At 36.5% G+C, this 23105-nt stretch overlaps 3 protein-coding genes across 8 annotated transcripts; 1 reads left to right on the top strand and 2 right to left on the bottom strand.

Moving 5' to 3' along the window:
* Window positions 1-343: 343 nt before the first annotated feature.
* LOC143446266 (integrator complex subunit 5-like) lies at window positions 344-8932 on the top strand. Of its 2 annotated transcripts, XM_076945839.1 has the most exons (19): window positions 346-578; window positions 1994-2192; window positions 2270-2395; window positions 2709-2844; window positions 3078-3244; window positions 3434-3576; window positions 3672-3786; window positions 3970-4042; window positions 4176-4323; window positions 4417-4556; window positions 5565-5713; window positions 5795-5936; window positions 6074-6279; window positions 6356-6474; window positions 6551-6787; window positions 7667-7923; window positions 7991-8213; window positions 8293-8397; window positions 8507-8932. In XM_076945839.1, exons 1-19 carry the CDS (start codon window positions 507-509, stop codon window positions 8672-8674), a joined length of 2925 nt encoding a protein of 974 aa, XP_076801954.1. In that variant the 5' UTR covers window positions 346-506; the 3' UTR covers window positions 8675-8932. The 2 variants fall into 2 exon arrangements, 1 of the variants encoding a protein (XP_076801954.1); XR_013113910.1 differs by lacking the exon at window positions 8507-8932 and having other exon boundaries at window positions 344-578; window positions 8053-8213.
* LOC143446278 (uncharacterized) lies at window positions 8779-22925 on the bottom strand. Of its 3 annotated transcripts, none has more exons than XM_076945872.1 (3): window positions 22903-22925; window positions 9485-9626; window positions 8779-9306 (listed from the first exon to the last, which is right to left on the bottom strand). In XM_076945872.1, exons 1-3 carry the CDS (start codon window positions 22906-22908, stop codon window positions 9170-9172), a joined length of 285 nt encoding a protein of 94 aa, XP_076801987.1. In that variant the 5' UTR covers window positions 22909-22925; the 3' UTR covers window positions 8779-9169. The 3 variants fall into 3 exon arrangements, with proteins under 3 accessions (XP_076801987.1, XP_076801977.1, XP_076801970.1); XM_076945862.1 differs by lacking the exon at window positions 22903-22925 and adding an exon at window positions 18883-19030; XM_076945855.1 differs by lacking the exon at window positions 22903-22925 and adding an exon at window positions 12578-14732.
* LOC143446296 (protein FAM200C-like) lies at window positions 15306-18258 on the bottom strand. 3 transcript variants are annotated; one of them, XM_076945899.1, is made up of 3 exons: window positions 18127-18258; window positions 17614-17971; window positions 15306-17446 (listed from the first exon to the last, which is right to left on the bottom strand). In XM_076945899.1, exons 2-3 carry the CDS (start codon window positions 17646-17648, stop codon window positions 17305-17307), a joined length of 177 nt encoding a protein of 58 aa, XP_076802014.1. In that variant the 5' UTR covers window positions 17649-17971; window positions 18127-18258; the 3' UTR covers window positions 15306-17304. The 3 variants fall into 3 exon arrangements, with proteins under 3 accessions (XP_076802014.1, XP_076801999.1, XP_076802005.1); XM_076945884.1 differs by having other exon boundaries at window positions 15306-17971; XM_076945890.1 differs by having other exon boundaries at window positions 15306-17804.
* Window positions 22926-23105: the final 180 nt, after the last annotated feature.

Here is a 23105-nt window from a genome sequence, read left to right as displayed (position 1 = left end):
GCAGCCCTGACTATTTTCTTTTTCCTATTTTTTATTTAATTGTTTTCATGTAAAATCGTTAACTGTTAACCAATAATATATTGTGTATAAACACAATACTCGATTAACAAATTGCTAAAAGTTTTGTAATAAACGCTAAAAATATTTTTGCAAATACTGTACTATATCATTATTTAAAATATGAAAATCTCTAAATCTTTATTGTTTCCGCAAACAAAAATTAAAAATATAAAACTTTGCGATATTATGAACTATTTGAAAACTACTTTGATTTTGGGTATTTCCCTAACTAAATTCTAGTTTTATCGACCAAGATCATGCATGCATAAACTGCTACAAATCTCATTGTAGTCTTACTCTTTGAAGCTTGTTAGCAGCTACAATAAACTCACAGGAAGCACTGCGCGAAGTACAGTAGATTGAATTGCATGTTTAACATTGCAGTTAAATCAATATTATAGTAAGTTGGTCAACAATCCTCGTTGTAGTTTTGTAATTAAGTAAAAATGCATGCCAGTAATACCAAGGTTTTGATTGATGAAAAAGCCAAGTCTAAACAGATCAATGCTACTTCTAAGGTATTTGGTTTAATTTTTGATCTTAACCATTTTGTTATTTGTTTTTATTTTCTGAATATTTTATATATGTTTTGTAGCTTTAATCAAAAATCATTGCTTACATTAAAACTGCATGTGATGTAAAAAAAACTTAATGTAGTAGATTGTAGTATTTGTTAAGATATAGAGTATGGTATGATACTGAATTACTTCAATTATCATATTGTAGAGTTGCCATACGTCCGGATTTCCCCGGACATGTCCGGAATTTTAGTGTTCAAACTGCGTCCGGGGGAAAATGCTAAAATATGCTTAAATGTCCGGAATTTTTTTCAATTCTTTGTTGCGTTACGGGTAATGATTTCTTTGTTACTTCATAAACGACAATAGAGCGCTCTATTCGGGATACAATGATACATGGAAGAGTTGAGCTGGGCTAGTAGCTGAAGGCCTTAGCCTATATCTTGGTCGATATTGCAAAATTTAGAACATGTCTGAAACGATAAGAGCGTATATTCGCTGAAGAAAATTATAAATCAGTAGAAAAATAGCCCAACAAGAAGTCTGTTGCAGACCAAATGAGAATACCAAGGAAATTGTCGTTTGTTTAATGCTTAATGATTTCAAAGTGGGGCGCAGGTTTTGTTTTGTATAGTTTCGTGTTTATCCTTCTTGCACAAAAAAGCAATGGCGGTAATGTACTTTGGTAATATTCTGAAGTTGGTCAATGCAACTGAGGTAAATTTGTTATGGATTGCGCATTATCAAATATAGTAATCCTAGCCTAGAGATCACCAGAGGTCAAATCAGAGGTGGCCCAATAGCCTAGTGAACTCACGACACTATGTTCAAAAGTCCACTCCGGTATACAATGGATAGGCAAAGCATTGCTTGTGTGACGTCATATTGACAGACAATGTGTTCATACCTCATTATAAAAACCGCTAGTGGGCACTCAAGAATGTCCAGATTTTAGGCCACGAAAATATGGTAACCCTATCATATTGGTGAAATTATTCCGTAACTTTTGAAGTAACAGTTCAAGTTTTTATATTCTTAATCTATTCGTAAATGCATTTAAACGTGAAGTTATTATTTGTGGCGCAACTTTCAATTTCATGGCAGAGATCATTAAAATATTGTAGGTGCAGTCGTTCATACCGAGGCATGCAAAACCTAATTAACTACGCCGTATATGTAATTGTATGTCTCAAAAAACTTTTTCCGGTGCTTCAGCCGTTGCAGTCATAAAACGCCAAACATTGTGTGTTAATATTCAAACTACTGTTAAGTTCTGTGTTTGCATATAGCTGCACCCGCATAAAGTAAACAAGATTGCAATTTTTAGTAAAAAGTTGCTATGAAATCCTGAAAAGAAACAAAATAAATGCATGTGCTTGTCTAATATTTTCAAAAGTACAAATTTTTTATGTCAGCTCGGTGCTCAACAAATGGTACATTGGTTTGTTGCTTCCTCATACGCTTCCAGTAGCTTTACTGAAGAACGTGTGAAAAATTCGGTGGCATTGCTTCATCGTGTACCTTCTGCACGAAATGCAGTTCTTCATCGATTCACCATGCTATATGAAGAAGCAATTAGAGCAAGTTTAGACCAAATGGAATTTCCAACCACAGGTTTATAGCTAAAATAGCTTTAATTTGTTTGAGAGTATGATTTGGCAAAATAATATTCCATTTGCCCTTTTTTGTAGCGATTGGCCTCAGCTCAGAAATGACAAGTAGCCTAGAGCTAGTCACAACGACTTTGTTTGACTTACTGAATGAGAATGGAGAAGCTTGGGCATCAATACTATGCTCGTGGTCTGTGGAATCTTTAGGTAATTTCATTAATGTTGCTTTTTCATGGAGCAAAAGGTTAAAATCATTTTCACATGTGGTTATAAGTTCATAATAAATGCCCTGGATACTGTAAACATGTTTAGGTATCTATGCAAAAGAATTTAATTTTACATGGTCTTTTAACAACTGTGCATTACTGTGGCCCAAATATTTAATTACACTGTGGAAGCTTATTAACTTAACTTGACATTGCTTAAAGCACCTTTTGGTCATGGCAAAATGTTTGTCAAAATACATGCATTACAAGTGTCATTACAGTGAATGGTTTCATTTTTTGTTACATATAAATAGGTCAAATAAGCAGCTGCTACAAGCAGAGGCAAGTAATACCCCCTCCAACCAATTTATCCAGACTTCTTTCTTTTTGGTTGAATCTTGTTCCGATGAGGATGCTGCTGGATGTGTATCGGACTTCCCTAAACATTCTGTAAGCTACTTTGTACACACTTTAGTCAAACAAGTGCCATCCTTTATTTATTTTTATTTGCAGTTTTTTAATTAAGTAGTACAAAATAACATTCTGAATTGCTGAATAGTTATTATTGTTATATAAAGGCAGGAGAATAACACATAACAGAGATGTTTTATAAGCTTGAATATAATCAATGCCAATGGCTGATGATGGCTTTATAATTTGATTACTATGTTTTTTTCTTGCAGGATACAATGTAATGTAGCATCCTGTTTAGACTCCTTACTTTCAGCTTCTTCAAACCATTCCCCGTATTTTGATTGGGTGGTTGCTGATATTGGAAATGCATTTCCTAATGCAGTCATAGAGAGGGTTCTAAACACTGGATTTAGCAAGTTTTGTAAATTAAGATGGAGTATGTTGTACTGAGTTCATTTTCACTTTATAAGTTATGATTTACAAGAGCACAAAATTGAACATAACAAATCGCTAGGCAAAAATTAATGTTTGTGTAAAATAGTTACCGGTGTCTTTGTTTGGTCTTTGATTTGGCAAAAATAGCTTCGATGCCTTTATATCGTTTTGATGCATCTAAGTTTTGTAGCCTCCATAAGTATAACACCGTCATCTTCAATTACTATGAATGAAAGTGAGCAATCCATATTAACGTCTGTTATTCGAATACTGGAACATCTAGCCACTTTTCACCAGACACAGATTTGTGAAAAAATGCTGGAAATGTTCAAAGTGAGTTAAGTATTTTATTAAAGACTATCTCATTCACCCATGCCACATGTGTCTTGCTTAAAAATATGCTACAGTAACTCGTTCGTTTTGTTTAGACACCTCCTGCAGACAAAAGCACTGGACAAATCAAAATCGTATTTTTTCTAATGAGGGTATTTTCAGCTTCAATTCAACTTCTTCATGCCACTACTAACTTGTTTGTTAATGAAAGTAAGACACTGTGACTATCAAATAAGTGCATAGCTTTTCATTATCAGCTGCAGCTTTTGACATAGATTGTCATTTTCACATAAAATTTAATGTAGCATTCAAATTAAATGTTAATCGCCTGCATGTTGGTTGTTGTTTCTTTTGTGTATATAACTATTTTCATCATTCAATTCGTTTGACTAGTTAATGCAACAACATTGAACCAACTGCACAAACAATTTAAGCGCTTATCAAAGGGTCCAGAAGAGATGGAATCGTAAGTAACAAACCTGTGAGCAAAATTCTTAGCCCTGCATTTTTTTGTAAATATGATCTTCAATTAATTTGCTTAGTTATGATAACAAACATTTACAGAACTAATAACCACTATTGATACTTTTCATGAAAAGGTTGTGCAGTCTGGTTGTGCATCTTGTATGTCAGTCTAGTACAGGGTCTTACAGCTTAGTAAATTTGATGATTGCTGCAGCAAGTCATGATTCACAGAAAATTGGAGGACTTGAAAAATCTGTCAAAGACATTTTTTCAAATATTTTGGTAGGAAATTTTCACCATCTCAAACAATCTTCCTGTATCAGGCTTACAGTTTTTCTCCAGACCTTTACAATAAATCTGCTGTATTTTGTACAGCCTTCCATTTTAAAGGACTTACAACATCTAGCCTTAAGCAAGCAGTCTGAAGATAAAGAAACCAATAACGTTTTTTTTGAGCTGAGTAACAACTATCCTAACCTATGCAAAGACATAATCACAACATCATCAGACGAAAGGTTAACACTTATAACATTTTTAACTTATACAGTGAGACTTCGTTAATCCGGACCACTTCGTTTCGTCAAAAAATGTCGGTTTAGCAGGGTATCCGGATTATCGGAAAGTAAAAAATCAATCAATCTTGCAAATGCAGCACCGTGTTCAAAACGCAGTATGCACCTTACTCCAATTCTAAGTACCGACTTTCTGGCTGGACAGCAACTAATATAAAATTATATTTTTTGTATGATCCGACCCAGTGTCGAACCCCAGCACCACCGTATTAAAGATGAATGCTCTCCAAGTGACGAACATTCGGCCGCAAATCGGTTTGACAACCGCTCTTGCATGGCGAAGCATTCCGGCGGGACCAGCAGTCTTGAACTTTCTTTGACCTGTTTCCAATCTTTGCGCAATGCGATATCAAAAGCTGATCGCACAATTGAGTTGCAGCAGTATGTCTTCAATAGATTGCCGCACTCAACCGATGTACTGTACGTATTTTTTTGCGACCGCGGAAGTGTTGTTTGTTACTGTTGATGAACAATTTATTTTTTCGTTTCTAAAATACTGTACAGTATTTCATAGTATGACTAAAAAGCTGTGCGGCTAAAATTTTTTACAAAGCGCAATGCTGTACAGTACTGTACTTTTGAATCAATAAAGACCGCAACGTTATTATGCGTAGATAATCGGCTATTGTTTCGTCAACTAACTACCCAGTGTACATAGTGTATTAGGACAATCGTAAATCATTTTCGCTTAATTGTTAATAATCCGGTTTATCGGATTTTATTGCTATTGATTTAGCACATTTGTTCCAAAACTTTTGTGTCGGAGTCGGACAGCGGGGTTTCCGGATTAAAGGGGTAAAATGCATAGGAAGAAATCCGTTCCCGGCAGTTTTGTGTCGGATAGCGGCGATTCCGGTTGTTCGGGGTACGGATTAACGAGGTCCCACTGTATATGGCACTAGAATGGAGGTTTATTCATAGATTCAATTTTGTTTTTTCATTTTGTTTTAGAAAAAAATGGCTGCATTCTGTATTGCTTTCTGTCTGCCTTAACCATCATGCCAGTCATGTTTTGAGTCACTTACTCATAGAATCAACCACTGCGGCTCATCTTGAAATCTTTTTAAAACTTTTTAATGACGTTAAACCGTTTGTTCCTGGTAAGGGTTCATGCTGCACTATTTAAATGTATTAATTGTACAGGAGGTCATGTTACTACTACTTATATTTTTGACCGACAGAGCTAACGGAGAAAATAGTCATACGGTCCTTCACTGCAATAAAGCAAATGCCTGGAGAAAAGTCTCTCAGATTGCTCATCAACCTTTACCATTTAACTTCTCAAACTGGCAGTGGGCTGGTATCAGACAATTTTGTAACAAGGTCAGTCCAATCTAGTAAATTGTTTTAGCGGACAGCTGCTGTAAAGCTGTGACACAAAAGCATTTACTATTTGGAAATAGTAAAATTTATATGGAAATGTTATAGAAGTTCTTTAATGTTTTTGGATTTTGCTTTAGAATGACGCATTGCTTGTGCATTGTTTTGGATGAATTGGTTTCAATGCTTGGTCACCTTTCCTCATCTCAGCAAATAGCATTCAATGCGGTTCAACTCTTGTATATAATTTTGTCTTCAGTTTCAAGTTACAAAATAAAACTAGACATGCGTCTAATGCCTTTGACACAGACATTAGTATTTTATTTTTACAAGCTACTCCACACAGGTAGGTATATTAAAAAAGCCTCTAAATCAATTTTTCAAACGACTATGCATTATAGTTATTTCTTTTTAATTCTCAGGCCATGTTAACAATGATCAGGCAATGCAGTGTTGTCAACGAACTTTAGTACAACTTTCACAAACACCGGAACTATTTGCAGTAGTTTGCCGCTTTGTGTTAGAAGCTTCAGTTAGCCAGGTTTGCAAATTCAAATGAAATTCAGCTTTAATCTGATATAGTGAAATTTTTTTATTGCTGTCTGCATTATTTTCAGGAAAATAGCATCCTTTTCGGAAGAAGAGTGGAATCCAATTTTAGTGAAAATGAGTCGCACTCATCCCAAGATCTGTGCACCGATCATCATGTGTCCTTGCTTTCAATGCATCGAAAACTTTCTGCTCAAACCATATCCCGCAGATGCAGTTCTGTGGCAGGGTTTGTTCCTATTTCAATTGAAACAGGAATGGTTGGTTCTGGTCCCAAACAGAAGAAAAAATGTCCCATATCTAAGGTAATAGACAATCTAGTGCATGGTCAGGATTTGTTAATCCGGACTACTTTAATTCATCAAAATATCACATTTTGGCGGGGTATTCGAACAATCAAAATCAGAAGAATTTTATAGAGAAACTTTTTACAGAGCATTACACTGACCTGAATAATGCAGAACATGCCTCAGACAACACCCAAATAGGAAACACATAAAAGTCCAGACCTAGAGTAACTGTCAACTTAAGGAAACGCAACGTTAATGTATAAATAAACATACGAAAGACAGCATGCATTTAGGACTACCCTAGATTAAAGAAACTGTAAATTGAACATCTGATTGCGTCCAAACTATATTCTTATTTCAGTAGAAGGGTTAAGGAAATTGATCAATTACAGCTCCTAAAACAAAATCAAAGTGCAACAATTATGAAAATATGACAGATTTTCCAGTGTTTTTTTTCTATTGCTTTGGTTTTCCGTTTCAAAATTGTCATGTTAATGAAGTTAGACAGCAATATCTCTGGATTAAAGGGTTGAAATACATGAGATGAACTCTGTTCCTAGCAGTTTTATGTCAGGTAGTATGGATTCTAGTTTTCTGAGATTTGGATAAACGAGGCCCGACTGTGTAAGCTATGCATGTACATAGATATCACTTCATATACATAGATTTTTCTTTATAATATCTCACAATTTTCAAGAACAAGATGAAATATTACCCAAATTATAGGTTTTCAGTAAATATCTAACAGCTGTAATAAGGTATTTCCTTTTTATATAGTTAAATCCATGTAAACGAATTTTGAAGAACTGCTGTGAAGTATAATTGACTGACTTCACTTCAGTTTTTAGACCAATTAACATGTCTCAAATAACAGAATTTTTATTGCTTTTACAGGTTGCTCAGACGAGCAATAATGAAAGTCTGTCTTTGCTCCTGTATCGGTGTTGTTGTAAAACAACCAGTGGCACAGATATAAGCCATTTTTCGATTCCTGATGTGGCACAGGCTTTTGACGCGGTAAAGTTATCTGTATTATCAACCAGTTTACTTTCAGCAATTATGGCATCTTCCCCATACTTGGCGACAGCCATCACATTAGATGGAGAACCAGAATGGCCGTCAAATCAAGTAAAGAAATTCACCATTGAAAGGTAATAGTTGCATAATTAACTTCCATGAAAAAGCAAGGAAACTTTGACATACATTGATGGTTTGTAGGGATTTAAAAGTCTTCCACTTCATGGATGAACACCCATTTGCATGGCAATTACTTTCCTTAGTTGCACACAACTATCGCTCTTTGTGGAATTTGTCACCAATTCTTCGATCTTGTATTTCCGTGTTGATATTTCATTTTGAGGCAAGCCGCTACAATGAACCTCCTAGTGAGACATCTCTACATTATCAAGTTGCTTTACAAGTCATTCAAATTGCAAGAAAGGTTAGCCAGTAAAGCAACATAAAGTGAAACTTGCCCAGAATAAGTCTAGATAGACGTTAAAGTTGTTTTGGTATGACAGGGTCAACTCATTCCGCCGCCTCTCTGCTTTGTCAACGAGCTGTTTCATATCGTAACAGAGTATGAAATAAATGTTCTGATGGTTGTTGTGTGGAATTTTATAAAGGTAAAAAAAGTTTTTATCTTTAATTTGTGCAAATATATATCAAGGAAATGAGGAGGGATTCATGTCCATTATGCATACTACTTTTACAGTAGCTACTCTATCTCTGCAGGATTACCCACCACCGTTAGAAGGAGAAAATAATGAGGTACCGGTAACGAGAAATTTTGAAGCAGAAGGTATCAATTTACAACCCTACCTGGCAACTATACACACTATTTTGCATGCAAATATTGATAAGCTTGGTCATATGTTTTCAAGGTTTACAATGCAAAGTTAATTGTATTTTACTGATGAATGTGGTGTATGAGTTATACTTGGTATATTATATGCCAGCGCCTTCGTTTTGAAACCATTTTCTGAGGAAATCACAAACTTTTATCATGCATTGAAAAAAATGTATTTTGAAGCAAAAGAACATGTTACTACTGCACACTACCTGAACACAGTATGGTAACATTTTAAGGCGTAGCAACTAGTAAGAGACTGTGCTAATAAAAACAACAAAGGTAAAAATAAAAATCCATTGCCATGCAAATGTGCTTAATCACTCCAAAGAATTGTGCAGAAACAAAAACATGAAACACTGTGATAGCAATCTATGTACAAGACAGGAATAAAGTAGATACAATCAAATACACAATGGAATCCACCATCCGTATATTTGAAGTGTAGAGAATGTATAGAATTGACATGAGTGTTAGGTACAATGCAAACGTCATTTTAATATCACACCAAGAAAAACATAATCTCAAAGATCACATCACAATAAATTTTAGATCTGCGAAAGTTTTGCTTCATCTGTTGGAAAGCAATATTTAAGGCAAGTTGATCTACACTGAGGACAATGGCTGCAGTCCATGAGATGGAAGACACGAGGATGAATAGGGCAGCCAGTTGTCATAATTCTGCCTGTAATGGGTTAAAACAAAATTAAAAGCTAATTTTGGGGATATTAAATATCTAACTGTTCATTGTATGAAGATGTTGAAAAAAATTAGGTTACGGTATAAACTTGTAATCATGACTGTACCCAAATATGAACATCACAAAGGCAGAGTGACAAACAATTGTGACAAATCAGAAGTACCTTTGATCAGGTGGCCACAAATCTTGCACATAATTATGTTCTCTGTGTCCACACAGGTGCATTTCACGTTGTTATTCTTGTCTACAGCTAAAGGGGGCATTCCTTCATTATTTTCTCCCCATCTTGGATTGCAGTTGGTATCCTAGATAGTGTCACAAATACTTATATAATAAACTAGAAGTTCTTTGAATTTTTTAACATACTTGCCTCCACTTAAGTCATAATTTCGGTAGCAGCAAAAATAAACGTCAAGTATGGGTCTGTCTGGTAGGCTATGTGCTTAAATAAAATTAACTTTAAAAATGTTCAGCTGCAACCGACTCATTAACAGGATACACCCTGGTTTTTATTAATTTATTTGACTATAACTATCATTATTTTTACTCATTGAAATTGCCAAAGCCTTTTTTGCAGCGCAATGAGTGAGACATGAATTAAGTGGGCTTTTTTGTGAACAACATCATGCGACGCAATGCATTCGTCATAAATTAAACATTCAAAAAGCATTACATTTTTAAAAATAACAATAAATTATTTTGTGGAAATAACCGCGTCACAAGTACTATACTTATCAGACATCATGGAAATTGCCATGACTTAACAACTTTGGTGCATCTTTAACTTTGCTACTAACACAAGTTTATATCATCCAACGCGCCCTATGATGTTGCTAGTATTTTGGAAAAAAATGAAACATGGAAAGCAGGATAAACTGACACTGTATAATATTTGCAAATTGCAATGACTATCTTTTTATTTAACATCACTTGGTACATGCGATGTTACAAAACGCTGCTGCACTCTACACTTATCTGTGTTACATTTTTTTGCAATTAACCCACGGATGATACCAATATACCATGTCCAATTGTGCAGTAAAAGTACCACTGTTCGTTGCAAAACTTCAGCGCTTTTAGAAGCAACATATTGCACCAAAATAATAAAAGTTACAATACCATTATGTCATCATATTAAGAACTTGAGTTTCACTCCATCTGCAGTAAATGTTGTTTGTTCGTATAGAAAAAAGGAGCACTATAATTGGTTGGACGAATCATAATTACTAGAATGTAGTTCACATCTTATAATACTGTTCATGAACCCATAGACTATAGCAGGCCTGGCCAACCCGCGGCTCTTTTGTTCATATTGTTTAGGGTGTACAGTATAACTCGCATGAATATGTTTGACTAAGATGTGCCAATGTGTATGATGAGGCTCTTTGCGGTTAACAAGGTAAAAATGAGGCTTTTAGTCTCTGACTGGTTGGCCACTACTGGATTATAGCATCTATTTAACCTATTACTCGAAATATATGCATATAACACATTGTCTGGTAAAGTTTTTAAGAAACCTTTGCTGAATTATATTTACCAGGACATTGATCACCAGAATAACCCTTTGCGATTCTGCATCCCATACGTTTATTGCATTTAACCTTAATTGGATAAGTGTATATCTATGCTACTGCTACACAATAAATCCTGGAATTAGGGGTATCGCCTTATTTCAAATCTAGGGCTTGACGTTTCGCATGCTCAACAAATCCTAAAAGTTGACGCCTGTGGCAGAAAATTTTCCCTAAAATTATGACACTAACTGCTTAATATATGTACACTTGCTAACAACTATTCTTTAGTTTTGGGTCAACTTGTTTTGGACTTGTCCCATTTTAGATTGACAAAATGTCACACATGTAAGACAGACCATAATTTTTCAAATCGTTTCTTAAAACACTTCAAGTACATGTGATAATTAATCGTAGGCATCGTTGCCTAAAGTGCAGGAAGCAGGCTATCGCGATGCAGGCAGCGCGACTTGCACTGTCTGGAAATCACTTACTGGGAACACATTGTAACCTTTATCCTCCGACTGTCTGGAAAATTTTCAGATTCGCACTACCTGGATTTTTTGGCAATGATGCCTATGGTGATATTAAACGAAGCAAAAAAAATGCTAACAAGTTATGTACAACAGTTATATACTGTGGTATACCACTTGAAATGTGGGTTAGCTTTAATACAAATAAAGTTATCATTGCTAGTAGAGAACTGTTTCATCTTCTTCATATAAACCGACATCCCAGGTTAGATGTTGAGACGTTAGTCACGCAGCCACTGGGTCATGCTGTCATCCAAAATTCAGAGGCAATGTGTTTGGTAATTAATACAGCAATCGGATATAACATTGTTTGTTATTTGCTCCCCCTCAAGCTTCAGTGTTTGCACTCCCCATTTGTACAGAGATGAGCTGAAATGCTCGACGCCGGCGATTATTCCGCAACAAAGTTCAGTGATGAAGCTGCAAAGTCTGGCAGGGCTTTTCTGCCACTCTGCAGTCCATTTATGGTCCGTCTACTAAACCCTGCTAATGCATAACTTGACTTGTTCCAACAGTTGCAGTGCGGCCGGATCAACTGGTGTCTTGATTTTGATCATCAAGCTTCGAACGGATTGAGCAGCTCAGTTGCCCAATGAGCAAGATAAAAAGTGGCTCCATCATGATGAAGCCCAGCGGGTTAGATGCCCGCAAGGATGGGATTTTCCAATGGGCTGGAATGCAGATATCCAGTCACAGTACAAAAGATGCCGTTTTCGACAGTGCTAATTTGGCGGCCAATACAAGTGTCCAGTACTCAGTAGTGAAGAAGACTACAGTTAAAGCTGCTATAGAAAGAGTAGCAGCCCCAGTGCTCCAGCCTGCGCTCACAAAACCATTTCAATAAAATTATACGAGTGAAGTTATGCACTACATCACTCACTACAGATTTACAGGATAAGTCAAAGTAAGGTAGTGTTTACTCAGTTTTTACTCAGTATTAAGAAGGCAAAAAAGAAAACGGTTATGCTTCAGTGATTTTGAACCTAGAGGCTGGCAAGCATGGTGAACCTTTTTTATTCTAAATATTGAGTAAAAAGCTCTACCAATATCAGAAAACTAATGAAAATTAAAAAAAAAAACATTGCCGAAATGTTAGGTTAAAACGAAAAGTTTAAAATTATATTTTTTGCTTCTTAGTTAGGTTTCTATGCAATGTAAACTAGGTTCAACAGTAAAATTGGTTGTCAAAATAACATGTATATATACACTAACCTTGGAAGAAACTGTCACCAATTTTGGTAACGTACAGTCATTACTTGCACACCTAACTTTCGGCGAAAATTTAGCAGCAGCCGAGGCTGACATATTTTCAGTTTATGTAAAATAGGATTTAAAGAAAAATATTCATCAAGTAAATGAGCTGGAAAACAATCAGTATAACTTTATAAAATGTATCATATTCACAAAAACTAAGAAAATACTACACTTATATTTTGTGCAAGAAATCGTTAGTTTGGAGCATCTAGTAACTTTGCCTTTAGTTATGGAGTTCTTAACCTTTCAAAATGCACCCACCTTAATGCCAAAAAAACTTCTGCCCCACCCTATTGCAAAATCAAAAAACATTAAACAGAACAACAATTTATTTGCAATTAGCATTCATCAATGGGAAGAATGTAGCTGCTTTTTGGAAACCAAATGTTTAATTCAAGGCTTCACAACCAAGCTTGTTCCTAGGTTTTGTCTTTATATATATGAGTGTAGAAAAGCCACTTTCACACAGGTAAGTGGATGAAAACGGGAAGTGTACACACAGCCAACCTGATATATGTGTGACATATTTCGCCCAGAAATTAGTTACTTGCATTGCTTCAAAATCGTCTTTTGCAGTAGAGTATACTCTTTAGCTCCAAGAATTCCTCCTGCAAATCATCGAGTACAATTTCCTCGTTAAGACGGATGGCGTTCCTTGTCATTGTCCATTCTGGAATTCTGGGAAATAGCATTTTGAGTTCCTGTTTCAAAAGTACACGGTGGACCTCTACTTCGGTCTTAAGCTCATCCTCCAGTCCAATTTTGTTATTGTTGAGTGTAGTATCTAAGTTCAGAAATGAAGCTACGTTTCCTTTTTGAACTTGGCGATGCCACAGCAATGAAATTATGGCATCATACTCATTGATTCGGTTAGTATTCTTGCCCTGCAAGAGCAAGTTTAAATCATTAAGGGCTTCAAAAATGTCCTCGAGGTATGCCAACTCCAGCTGAAATCCTTCTGATGTGAATGATAGAAAATAACCCTGTTTGCCATGAGCTTCCACAAATAACTTCAGTTCATTTGGGCTAACAGTAACATATTACTTTTTGATAACCACTAAAGAGATGTATGAAACAGCAGAATCTCATGATTGGAATCCAGATGCGTTTGCTCCCGCGGGCAATTATGTTTTTAAATAACATGTACACTAATTAGCGTTTTTTCAGTTTGACATTTTTCCATTAAGCGAGTAATTAGTCTATGTGTCTGAGTTTGTGACTCATTCTAGTTTTATGTTGATTAATTATGATCAAGTTCTACAGTTTTTTGTACCAGTTAAAATACAAGTGGTAGCAGCGAGATTCGTTAAGAAAGAAAAGTTAGCAATGTTAACGAGAGAACAGCTAGAGAGCTTTATACATGCGTTTAGCAGTATGCAACAGGTGCAACCTGCAGAAAAGGACACAGCTGTTCCAGTGTTTAATGCCTTCAACAACAAAAAAGAAAAACATGACATGAACATTTACAATAGGGATGTGCCGCGAGGAAGATTATTCGGGTTCGTGCGAACCCGAATCTATTCGTATTAGAAACAAACAATAAAATTTCCTCCAAAAGTTATCAAGTCTTGCTTCTTAAATGACGTAATCAATACACAGATCGCTTTCTTTCGAAAAATAGTGTTTAAAAAACGATCAAAAAAGCAAAATCGTTAGGAAATCGACCTTCATTGTAAGTACTGCTGACTCTAGTTTAGCATTGTCGGGAAACTAGATCATCATTTTTTACGAAAATCAGTAAATTTATAAGTAATATTGTATTCGGGTTCGCCATTGTTGGTATTCGTGTTCGCCCGAATCTTCCATAAAGGCGATATTCGGCGAATCTATTCGGGTTTGGGTTCGTATTGGCCCATCCCTAATTTACAACATCATATCTGAATACAAGAAGAAAACTTGTTTGCTAGCATGAGTTGTTTCGGAAACCATTGCACTTCTTCAAAATTTGTTTGCTCATAAACACGTTGCTGATACTGCTAAGTCCTTTGCAGAACTGAATGGAAAACTTCCTTTGCACTTCAGGAACACTGTTCACGTTCAACTAGCAAGATTTGCATTTTATAACTGCCATATGCAACCAGGACAGTCACACGCAGATTGGACAGTGACACTCTGCGCGATCGCCAGAGATTGATAATTTACCTACAAATGTAATCAATGCAATCATCTCAGCTACGTTGATGAACAAATTAGAGCTGTCATCATCCAACACAGGTAAGTGGATGAAAACGTCATGCTGACGTTCAACAACAATGTTTGCTGGACCTGAACACTTCGTTGCAAGACACCCTCAAGAAAGCCGAAACCTACGTTAAAACACTGCGTACGGATCAAGTCTTGTAAGTTGGAGGACCTTGTGAACCTAGCATTGTCAATAGAATATCTGCAACATACAAGAACAGGAACAAGCCAAAAGACCCCTCACCAACTTCCTTAGGAATAAAATGAGAAGAATATAAATCTTGTCCACATTGCCTATCAAAGCATTACAAGAAGAATTGTCCTTTCAAAGAGTATTCCTGATAGAAATGTGTGAAGAAAGGGCATCGTCGGTCGAAAGTAGCTCAAAAAGAATTAAAGCAAGTATTATTAAGCAAGCTCTTAAAGCAAAGATTTCGTCGAAAGCACTTGTTCCACTAATTGTCAAGTTAAAGCCATAGATAACTGCAAACACAAGCTTTACCAGCACATTGGGAAGCAGATTCGGATTTGTTCGGCAAATAATGGCAAGGGAATCTTGTGTCAGTGGGACACAGGATCGATATATTACATTGTAGGACTGGAAACATTTCGTAAACCCATGTGGGTAAGCTTCGTCAGGGCAGATTAAAATAAAAAAGAATTAGATATACTTTTGAAAACCGCAAACATATAAAATTACCTACATACGAGTAATAACTAAGTAACAATTATGGTGTATGGTATTATGACATAAGAAATGCAAAATTTATAATAAAGCAAAGTTAAAATCATGCAGTTTAAGGCAAACAAACATACATAACAGGTTTAAGTAAAATATTGCGGTTATATAGGTGATGATAGTGTGTCCTTTTTCTCGTTTTTTACTTGTTTATAGTTTATCTTGTTTCGAGTTAATATAAAATGCACAAATCTTCTTCTCCAGTATTATGATTCAAAATGAAATACATGGGCATTCTCCCAATCTATTACATAGTCTTTTTCCAAGGCATGTTTACTCAACGAACTCATATCGTATTGAAATTTTTTATGTTCATTCTTTCTCATAGCAAAGGACCGTTTTGTTTCATGTATGAAGTACAATTACAGCTTTTACAGGGAATTTTGCAGATGGCTCCTTGTCTATTTCCCTCTGGTATAGGATTTTTGGGAGAGGAAAAGATGTCACCAATCTTCAAAGCCGGTTTGAAAGCAGTCTTGATTTTGTGATCCCTAAAATTCGTTTTGGCTTTTCGGTGAGGAGGGGAATATGTGGAAGAAGAACAAAACCTTGGAGTGCTTTGGAATTATCTGAATTTTGTTTGACTTTTTGTTGGCTTGTGTTTAGTATCCAATCCGGATAACCATTTAATCGTAAGGAATCTTTTACAGCCTTTATAATTTCTGTAAGAGAGTTTTCGCCACCAAGTGCCTGTGCTGCAGTGAGTGCATCGATTGAAAGTTGAGATACCAGTTGTTATGAGTAGGTTTGTTGTAGACTTAACTTATCTTGGGAAATATGTCAATCTAAAAAAGCAATTGAACAATTGTCTTCCTTTTCCAACGTGAATTTTATAGAAGATTCCATAGAGTTAAGGTATAGGTGAAAACTTTCAAGATCATCTGCTTTTAAAATTACAAAGGAGTTATCAACGTAGCGCTTCCATATATTGGGCTGGCGAAAAAATGCCAAAATAGCTCTGTTCTCTACACGTCTTCCATAACTAAGTCTGAAAATATCATTGACACAGGCGATCCCATGGCAATACCAAAAATTTGTTTGAAATGTTGTCCTCTGCAACTTAAGTTGGTGGTTTCCAGACAAATCTGCCGACCCTCACATATGTCATCGATCGTTAATTTTGTGCACTCATACAAATGTATATCTTCATTAAGTCGCTTTCTTGCAATATCTACAGTCAAGTCAGTCTCATTTCAAGACTATGGCGAAAGCTAAAAATCAAAGGTCATTGTTTTATTGATGCAAAGTTTGGTGGAGAAACCCCTTAAAGGTTAAAGCTAGTCATAGTTAAAGAAGTGGGGGGCACCAATATATTTTGGTTTAACGTACAAGGGTATGTCAGCTCTAGAAGGTACTTCAGATGGTCTTGAAGTTGATGTCACTTCCTGCCCACCGTGTTCAAGTCTTGTCAGAGAAAGTTAACGAAATGGATAGCAAGATGGCCGGATTGAGTATCTAAAAGTTTTCAGCTCGAAGTTGGGAAAATGCTCACAAGTGAAGGTAGCGATTCACTTAAAGCCTGGTGCCAACCCTGCGTTTTTCAAGCCCATCCCATTTGCAATGAAAGAAGAGGTAAAAAAAGAACTGGACAGGTTTGTTGAAAATGGAGTTTTAGAACCTGTAGCTTACAGTGAATGGATTGTTGTCTCCAAGCCAAGTGGAGCCATTGATGACTTCAAAATGCCTCATCAAAGTATCCAAGTCGATTTAACGGACGTATATCTGCAGTTGGCACTTGAGGATGACGCAAGAAAGCTACGCATAATTAACAACTCAGCAAACAATCTATGATTATTGCAAGCTTATCCTTCATCATTAATTTTGCGGCAGATAGAGTCCAGGAGGCCAAAACCACTCCGTGGATCACGCAGTGAAATCCAACGGCATTGGGACTTTTCTTCTTTATCCTGGCAATAAATCCACTTTTATAACCAAGCATTGTCAGGGCACCGTTAGTGCAGACACCCACAAGTTTCTCCCGTTTCATACTATTATTGTTAAAAGTTGTGGTAAAAACTTTGAATATGCCTACTGCTTTAGTAGTCGCTTCTAGGGGTCTGTAAACGGGCATTACCTCTTTAATTGAAAAGGATCAGACAAAGCGAACATAGATCAACAACTGAGACAATTGGGCAACATCAGTTGTTTTATCCAATGGAATGGCGAAAAAAGGTGATGCGTGTTTCTTTTGAGAGCTCATCTGTGTGTGTTTTCGTGGTAGAATCAGAAAGATAAATCTTACCAAGCTTCTTGCTGTTCGTTTACCTAAACACAAGACTGGCTGCTTTAACATTCACAGTTGATAGAAGTTGATGACGATTTTGTGTTACGTCACTTCTTTTTGACCCAACAATATGATTACGTCATAGTGACGTCATAATTTGGTAACTTTCAGGTGGTTGTGTATTTCCGTACTGGACCCGGAAGATGGACTGTGAATACAAGCGGTATAGGCCTAAGTCATAGATTCAGTTCATTTTCTCATATCAGGCCCGCCGACCGAAGAAGTTGCCCGCCCCTGATATAGCCTATACCCACACTTTTTATCTTTTCAGTCTGCAGCAGACGATTATGCGACAATACTAACCTGTTGAGAATTCGTAATTGTCAGGTTTGAATCATAGCGATACCCAGCAGACAACCAGAGTTTTAAACCACAAATGTCTCAGACATGGAGAGCTGACAAAGGTCAAAGGACCTACATCAAGTCAGCAAACATTTCTCGATAATACTGTCTGCTAGCTTAACAAAAATGCCTGCTTAGGAGCTTAGGTCTTAAATTTAGGCTATAGGCCTAAAGCATACGTGTCAAACTCCCGGCCCGCGGGCCACATCCGGCCCGCTTCACAATAAAACTTGGCCCGCAATGTTATTTTATACATTGAACTATTTCCGGCCCGCGAGATCATTGTACAGTACAACTTTCTTTTTGCAAGCAAGAAACAAGATTATAAATCGATTTATTCCAACGCTTGTAATCTGGGCTGCTTTTTTCTTTATTGTCTGTTAATTCTTTAATGCTTTTGCAAGGAGATGAATGAAACATAATGATGTAAGATAAGAATAATCAAAAACAGCCCAGTCAAAAATCGTCAAAAAAATCAAAAATTTGGTGTTGTTTCGCTGGCTGTTCCAATTCATGTACTCGTGTCAGGAAACGTTCAATCAAGTTTTATCCTTACGGCCCGCGGCGTTAAATAAGTTTTGCGTTTTGGCCCTTGGTGCGATTGAGTTTGACACCCCTGGCCTAAAGGATAAAATTTAAAACTTTTTTTTAGGCTAACTAAAACAACAAGAAGTAAAACCAAAGAAATCACTGCCCAAAGATACCACAGAATTTTACCGTGTGCAACTTCAACATTTAGTCTTTATGGCTCTCCCAAAATTCACAAGGACGACATACCAATGCGACCGATTCTTGCCTCCAGTAACAGCTATGCTTATGAAGCCGCCCGCTGATTATTATCATAAGTTCTTACCCCACTACGACGTCACAAGACCAACATCAAAGACACGTTTGGCATTATTAACAAGATACAAAATCAAAGTGGTAGTGATATATTACAGTAGTTTCTTTTAACATCACCAGTCTGTTCTCCAACATCCCGGTTAACTTTACCATAGAACTAATACTGAAAAAGATTTTACAGATTGCGTGACCGACTTCCAAGGAATATCCAAACGCCAGCTTAAAACTTCATTGCATTGAACCCATGACAACACAGCAACAGGGGAAAAAAGCGTTGACATGTCACGACATGTCCGGTGCACAAAATAGGCCAAAAAGCTACTTTGTAGGCTAAATAATTCCCAAAAAAGGACATCTGATGCACATTCGCGCATACCGGTGCACACTTTTTCTCGCCTACTGGTGAACACCAGTCTTTAAAAATTACGCTATCCGGTGCACAAAAAACTTACACTCCATGCTGGGTAACAACACAATGCTTAAATTAAGTGACAATGAATACAAACAGATAGAAGGCGTTGCCACGGTTTCTCCCACGATGGCAGATGTTTTTAATAACTGGGTCATCAACCAAACCTTGATTCCTGTATTAAATTAAATCTAAAACCACGCACGAATCTGTGTCATTTGCTAAGGAACTAGAAGTTAACAATAAAATTTCTTCCCTCTTAAAGAAAGAAAATGGAAACATAACAACAAGAATTTATTGAAAGAAAATCGACACAGCTGGGGTATGCACTAAATCAGTGGTTCTTAACCTTTTTTCCCCCAGCGCCCCTTTTCAGAGGTTTCCATAGTCTGCTGCCCACCATAATGAAAGGGCTGTGTTAAAAATGACGAGTGTTTAGTGAAAAGATCGGCTTAATCACCAATCCGGTTGCCTTGTATTTGGGAGAAGCGATATTATTTAATATACTGTATTAATAAGAGTAATAATAACAGAAATAATAAGAGAATGGTTGATATAGTAAAATATACATTAGTAAAGCAGGAAAAATAACTCATAACTCAACACAATTGCAGATTATATCTCAATTACATACTACAATCAAACCAACGATATAAAGAACTTTATATCGTTGATCAAACTAGCCGAAGCTGAAGTTTAGCTAACTGACTGACTACGTTTTAAAAGCGAATGGAGCCTCAGACCAGACAATGCGCATTATGACGTAACTAGAAAGATTGGCTAGTAGGCCTAGGCCTATACCAGAGGTGGGCAAATGTATTCAATGGAAGAGCCATTGGCAGAAAATACAAGCACCATTTTGCTGGCCTTAGATGTCATCGTTTTCGTTTTGCAGTGTCTTTAAGTAGACTGAACTGAGCTAAAGCTTACTGTCTTAGCAATGAAATTGCGTTGACTTGCTGTTAACTAACTCTTCGGATTCTATGTCTACTGTTACGTCATAAACGAAATGCTGGCCTAAATAAAAGAAAAAGAGAGAAACGTTCATAAACGATACTCTTGGTAGCCTTTGCAAATTTTTTGGAATTTTACGATTCGACTAGAAGAGCCACAAAAAACATGCCGGTGAGCCGCAGTTTGACCACCACTGGCCTATACAAAGCAAGAGTATACATTGATATTGATCTAGCAGAACTACTAAAGCAAATTTGCAGTGAGGTAAATATCGTTACACCTTCTGAATAGAGCGCCCCCTATAGCGCCCCCTGAGTATTTCCGCCCCTCTAAAAATCAAAAGCGCCCCTTAGGGGGCGGTAGCGCCCAGGTTAAGAACCACTGCACTAAATGGACCAGATTTGTTCAGATGCGATATAAGAAGAACCTGTTAGAACCATTAAGTCACCTGTTAGCCTTGCACAAAAAATCTCTAGCTCCAAGACTATACTCAAAAGCGAACTTGATAATACAGCGTATAGGTTAAAACGTAACTATATTTCCATTCTGACTAGAAAAATTTTGGAAAAGGACAACACAACAAAAGCGGAACTTTGCAAGGGGAAAAAACTAACCAAACCTTTTTCAATAAACTTCCGTATCTGGGGGAAACGTCTAGCTAGCCAATTAGAAAATGAAATCCGCCGCATTTTCAAATGCAGTCTAGGCTCCAACGTGAAACTTCTGTTCACACATAAAACAACTAACATTGGTGGTTTTGTTTTTAGATAAAAAGATTTGGAAAATCCCTTCCATCGGACAGGTACGGTTCAATTGTTCGAGTGGTGCACAATGTATGGAACAAACTCGTAGAAACCTCCTTACTACGTAGAATGGATCAGCACAAACCCGACCAAAGCTCTAACGACAACTCTGAAGTTGCCAGACACCTTTACGAACATCCTATAATAATCATTCAATTGACGTTGCTAAACCGGACATTTTGTCAACGTCTTGTAAAAGTTAGAAACTGAAGATAAAAGAAAGTCTACAGATTCATAACCGCCATCCATCGCTAAACATAGACGTGCAGTCACTTCTTCTATTTCTTTTCAACACCTGACTTTGTCCTTGACACCTGACGGCAGCGCGCCTTGTGTTATCAAACTTATCACCAACAACAGCCTATCAGTCACCAATCAGCAAGCAATAAGAGGATACGTTCTATTGGAATAAAGCAGGCTGCAGTTCAACAATAACACCCGTCTTTTTTGGCTGACTGAGCTCGCCTGGATCATAAATATGCAAGCCGGGTTTGATTTTTGTAGCGCTACCGTTGTAATATCCTTGAGCAAGGTATGAACGACGCTTGCTTATCTATGTTCAGTGGTTCCAGTGAACTCTTCAAAATTTGGGCAATAAGCATAACAAAAAATATTGCTCTGATAAAGGAGATTATATATGTTCATGTCCAAAACATGTTAGGCTAATTCTCGTACATTGTTAATAAATTATCTTTCCTGACCTAGTTGCTTTGTTTGCAACTTTATGGTATTTAAAGTCGACTTCTACTACGTTAAAAAAATAATAAATGACTTTATCGGAACTTGCACAAAAGACAAGCTCTGTAACCAAGACTCGTGCGGTGAGCCACTTAAAGTCGAGGAAAGACTTTAATATTCAATCAACATTAACGTATTTAGTCAAGTTTTTTAAGTCAATATAGTAATTTTTTTAATTTGATAGTCAATTTTTGGGAGTTGGTATAGGTCATTAAAAACTTGCCCTAGTCTACAGAATTAAAGCAGTAGGCTTATGTGTCAGTTTGACATAGGTAATGGGGTGGCCATTCTGAATGCTAACTATGACCACGATCAACTAAGGCACCGGTAACAAGTAAGGCCCAGAAGGTAATAACTAATAACTAATAAGGCGTATTTTTTTCTCTTATTTTTCCCTCAGAGCTAATTATATTTTTATTGCGTTTTTTTAGATACCACAGCAAATTTCAACTGTTTGGTACAGTTTCGGCTGTTTTGGTTCAGTAATTTTGTAGAGAGAAAGCGAAAAAGTTTCATTACGATATATATCACAAGTTTCATTTTATTAATATTTTAATGGTTTGATTGGAGAATTTCGTTAATCAACTATACTTTATTAGGGTTTTTAATTATTTTATAACTTTCTCTAGGTCGATGGTTTTCAATTGGGAGCGTATTTACCCCCTTAAGGTGTAAGACCCGGTTTGTGGGAATGCAAACATTGTGTCTCATATTATAAACACTTTTTTGTTATATTTTCAATCATGGCACTTGTGTTTGGTACAACTAGCTTCAACAATATATATTGTCGTTTTATGTTTTTATTTGTTTGTATCTTGCAAAATGACATTTTGAGCGCAAAATTTTGTTGTCGCTTTTAGGATTTTTTGACAACATATATTTAGTTGTGTAAGCAAGAAACTATACCATAAACTAAAACCGAACGAAAATTATCCCATTATATACGTAAAGATTTAAAAATAACATTAAAAGCATTATCGACCACAATACTTTCATTACACTTGTATGATTGTAAAAAGTGCATGGATGTTCCGCAGGCCAAGTGTATGACACAATAAAAGTTCACAAACCCGATAACCCACTCTTGTCATGTCTTTATTGAATTGGTTCAGGAGGTATGTTTCTATACAAAGAAAAACTATTTATAACCAAGTAGATGGCGTGGTCATGGGTAACCGTTAGGCCCAACACTT

This window comes from Clavelina lepadiformis, chromosome 1 (genome assembly GCF_947623445.1).
Source record: "Clavelina lepadiformis chromosome 1, kaClaLepa1.1, whole genome shotgun sequence".
Lineage (NCBI taxonomy): Eukaryota > Metazoa > Chordata > Ascidiacea > Aplousobranchia > Clavelinidae > Clavelina > Clavelina lepadiformis.
Note: the sequence above shows the minus strand (reverse complement) of the source record. Positions and strands in the feature narration are given on the sequence as shown.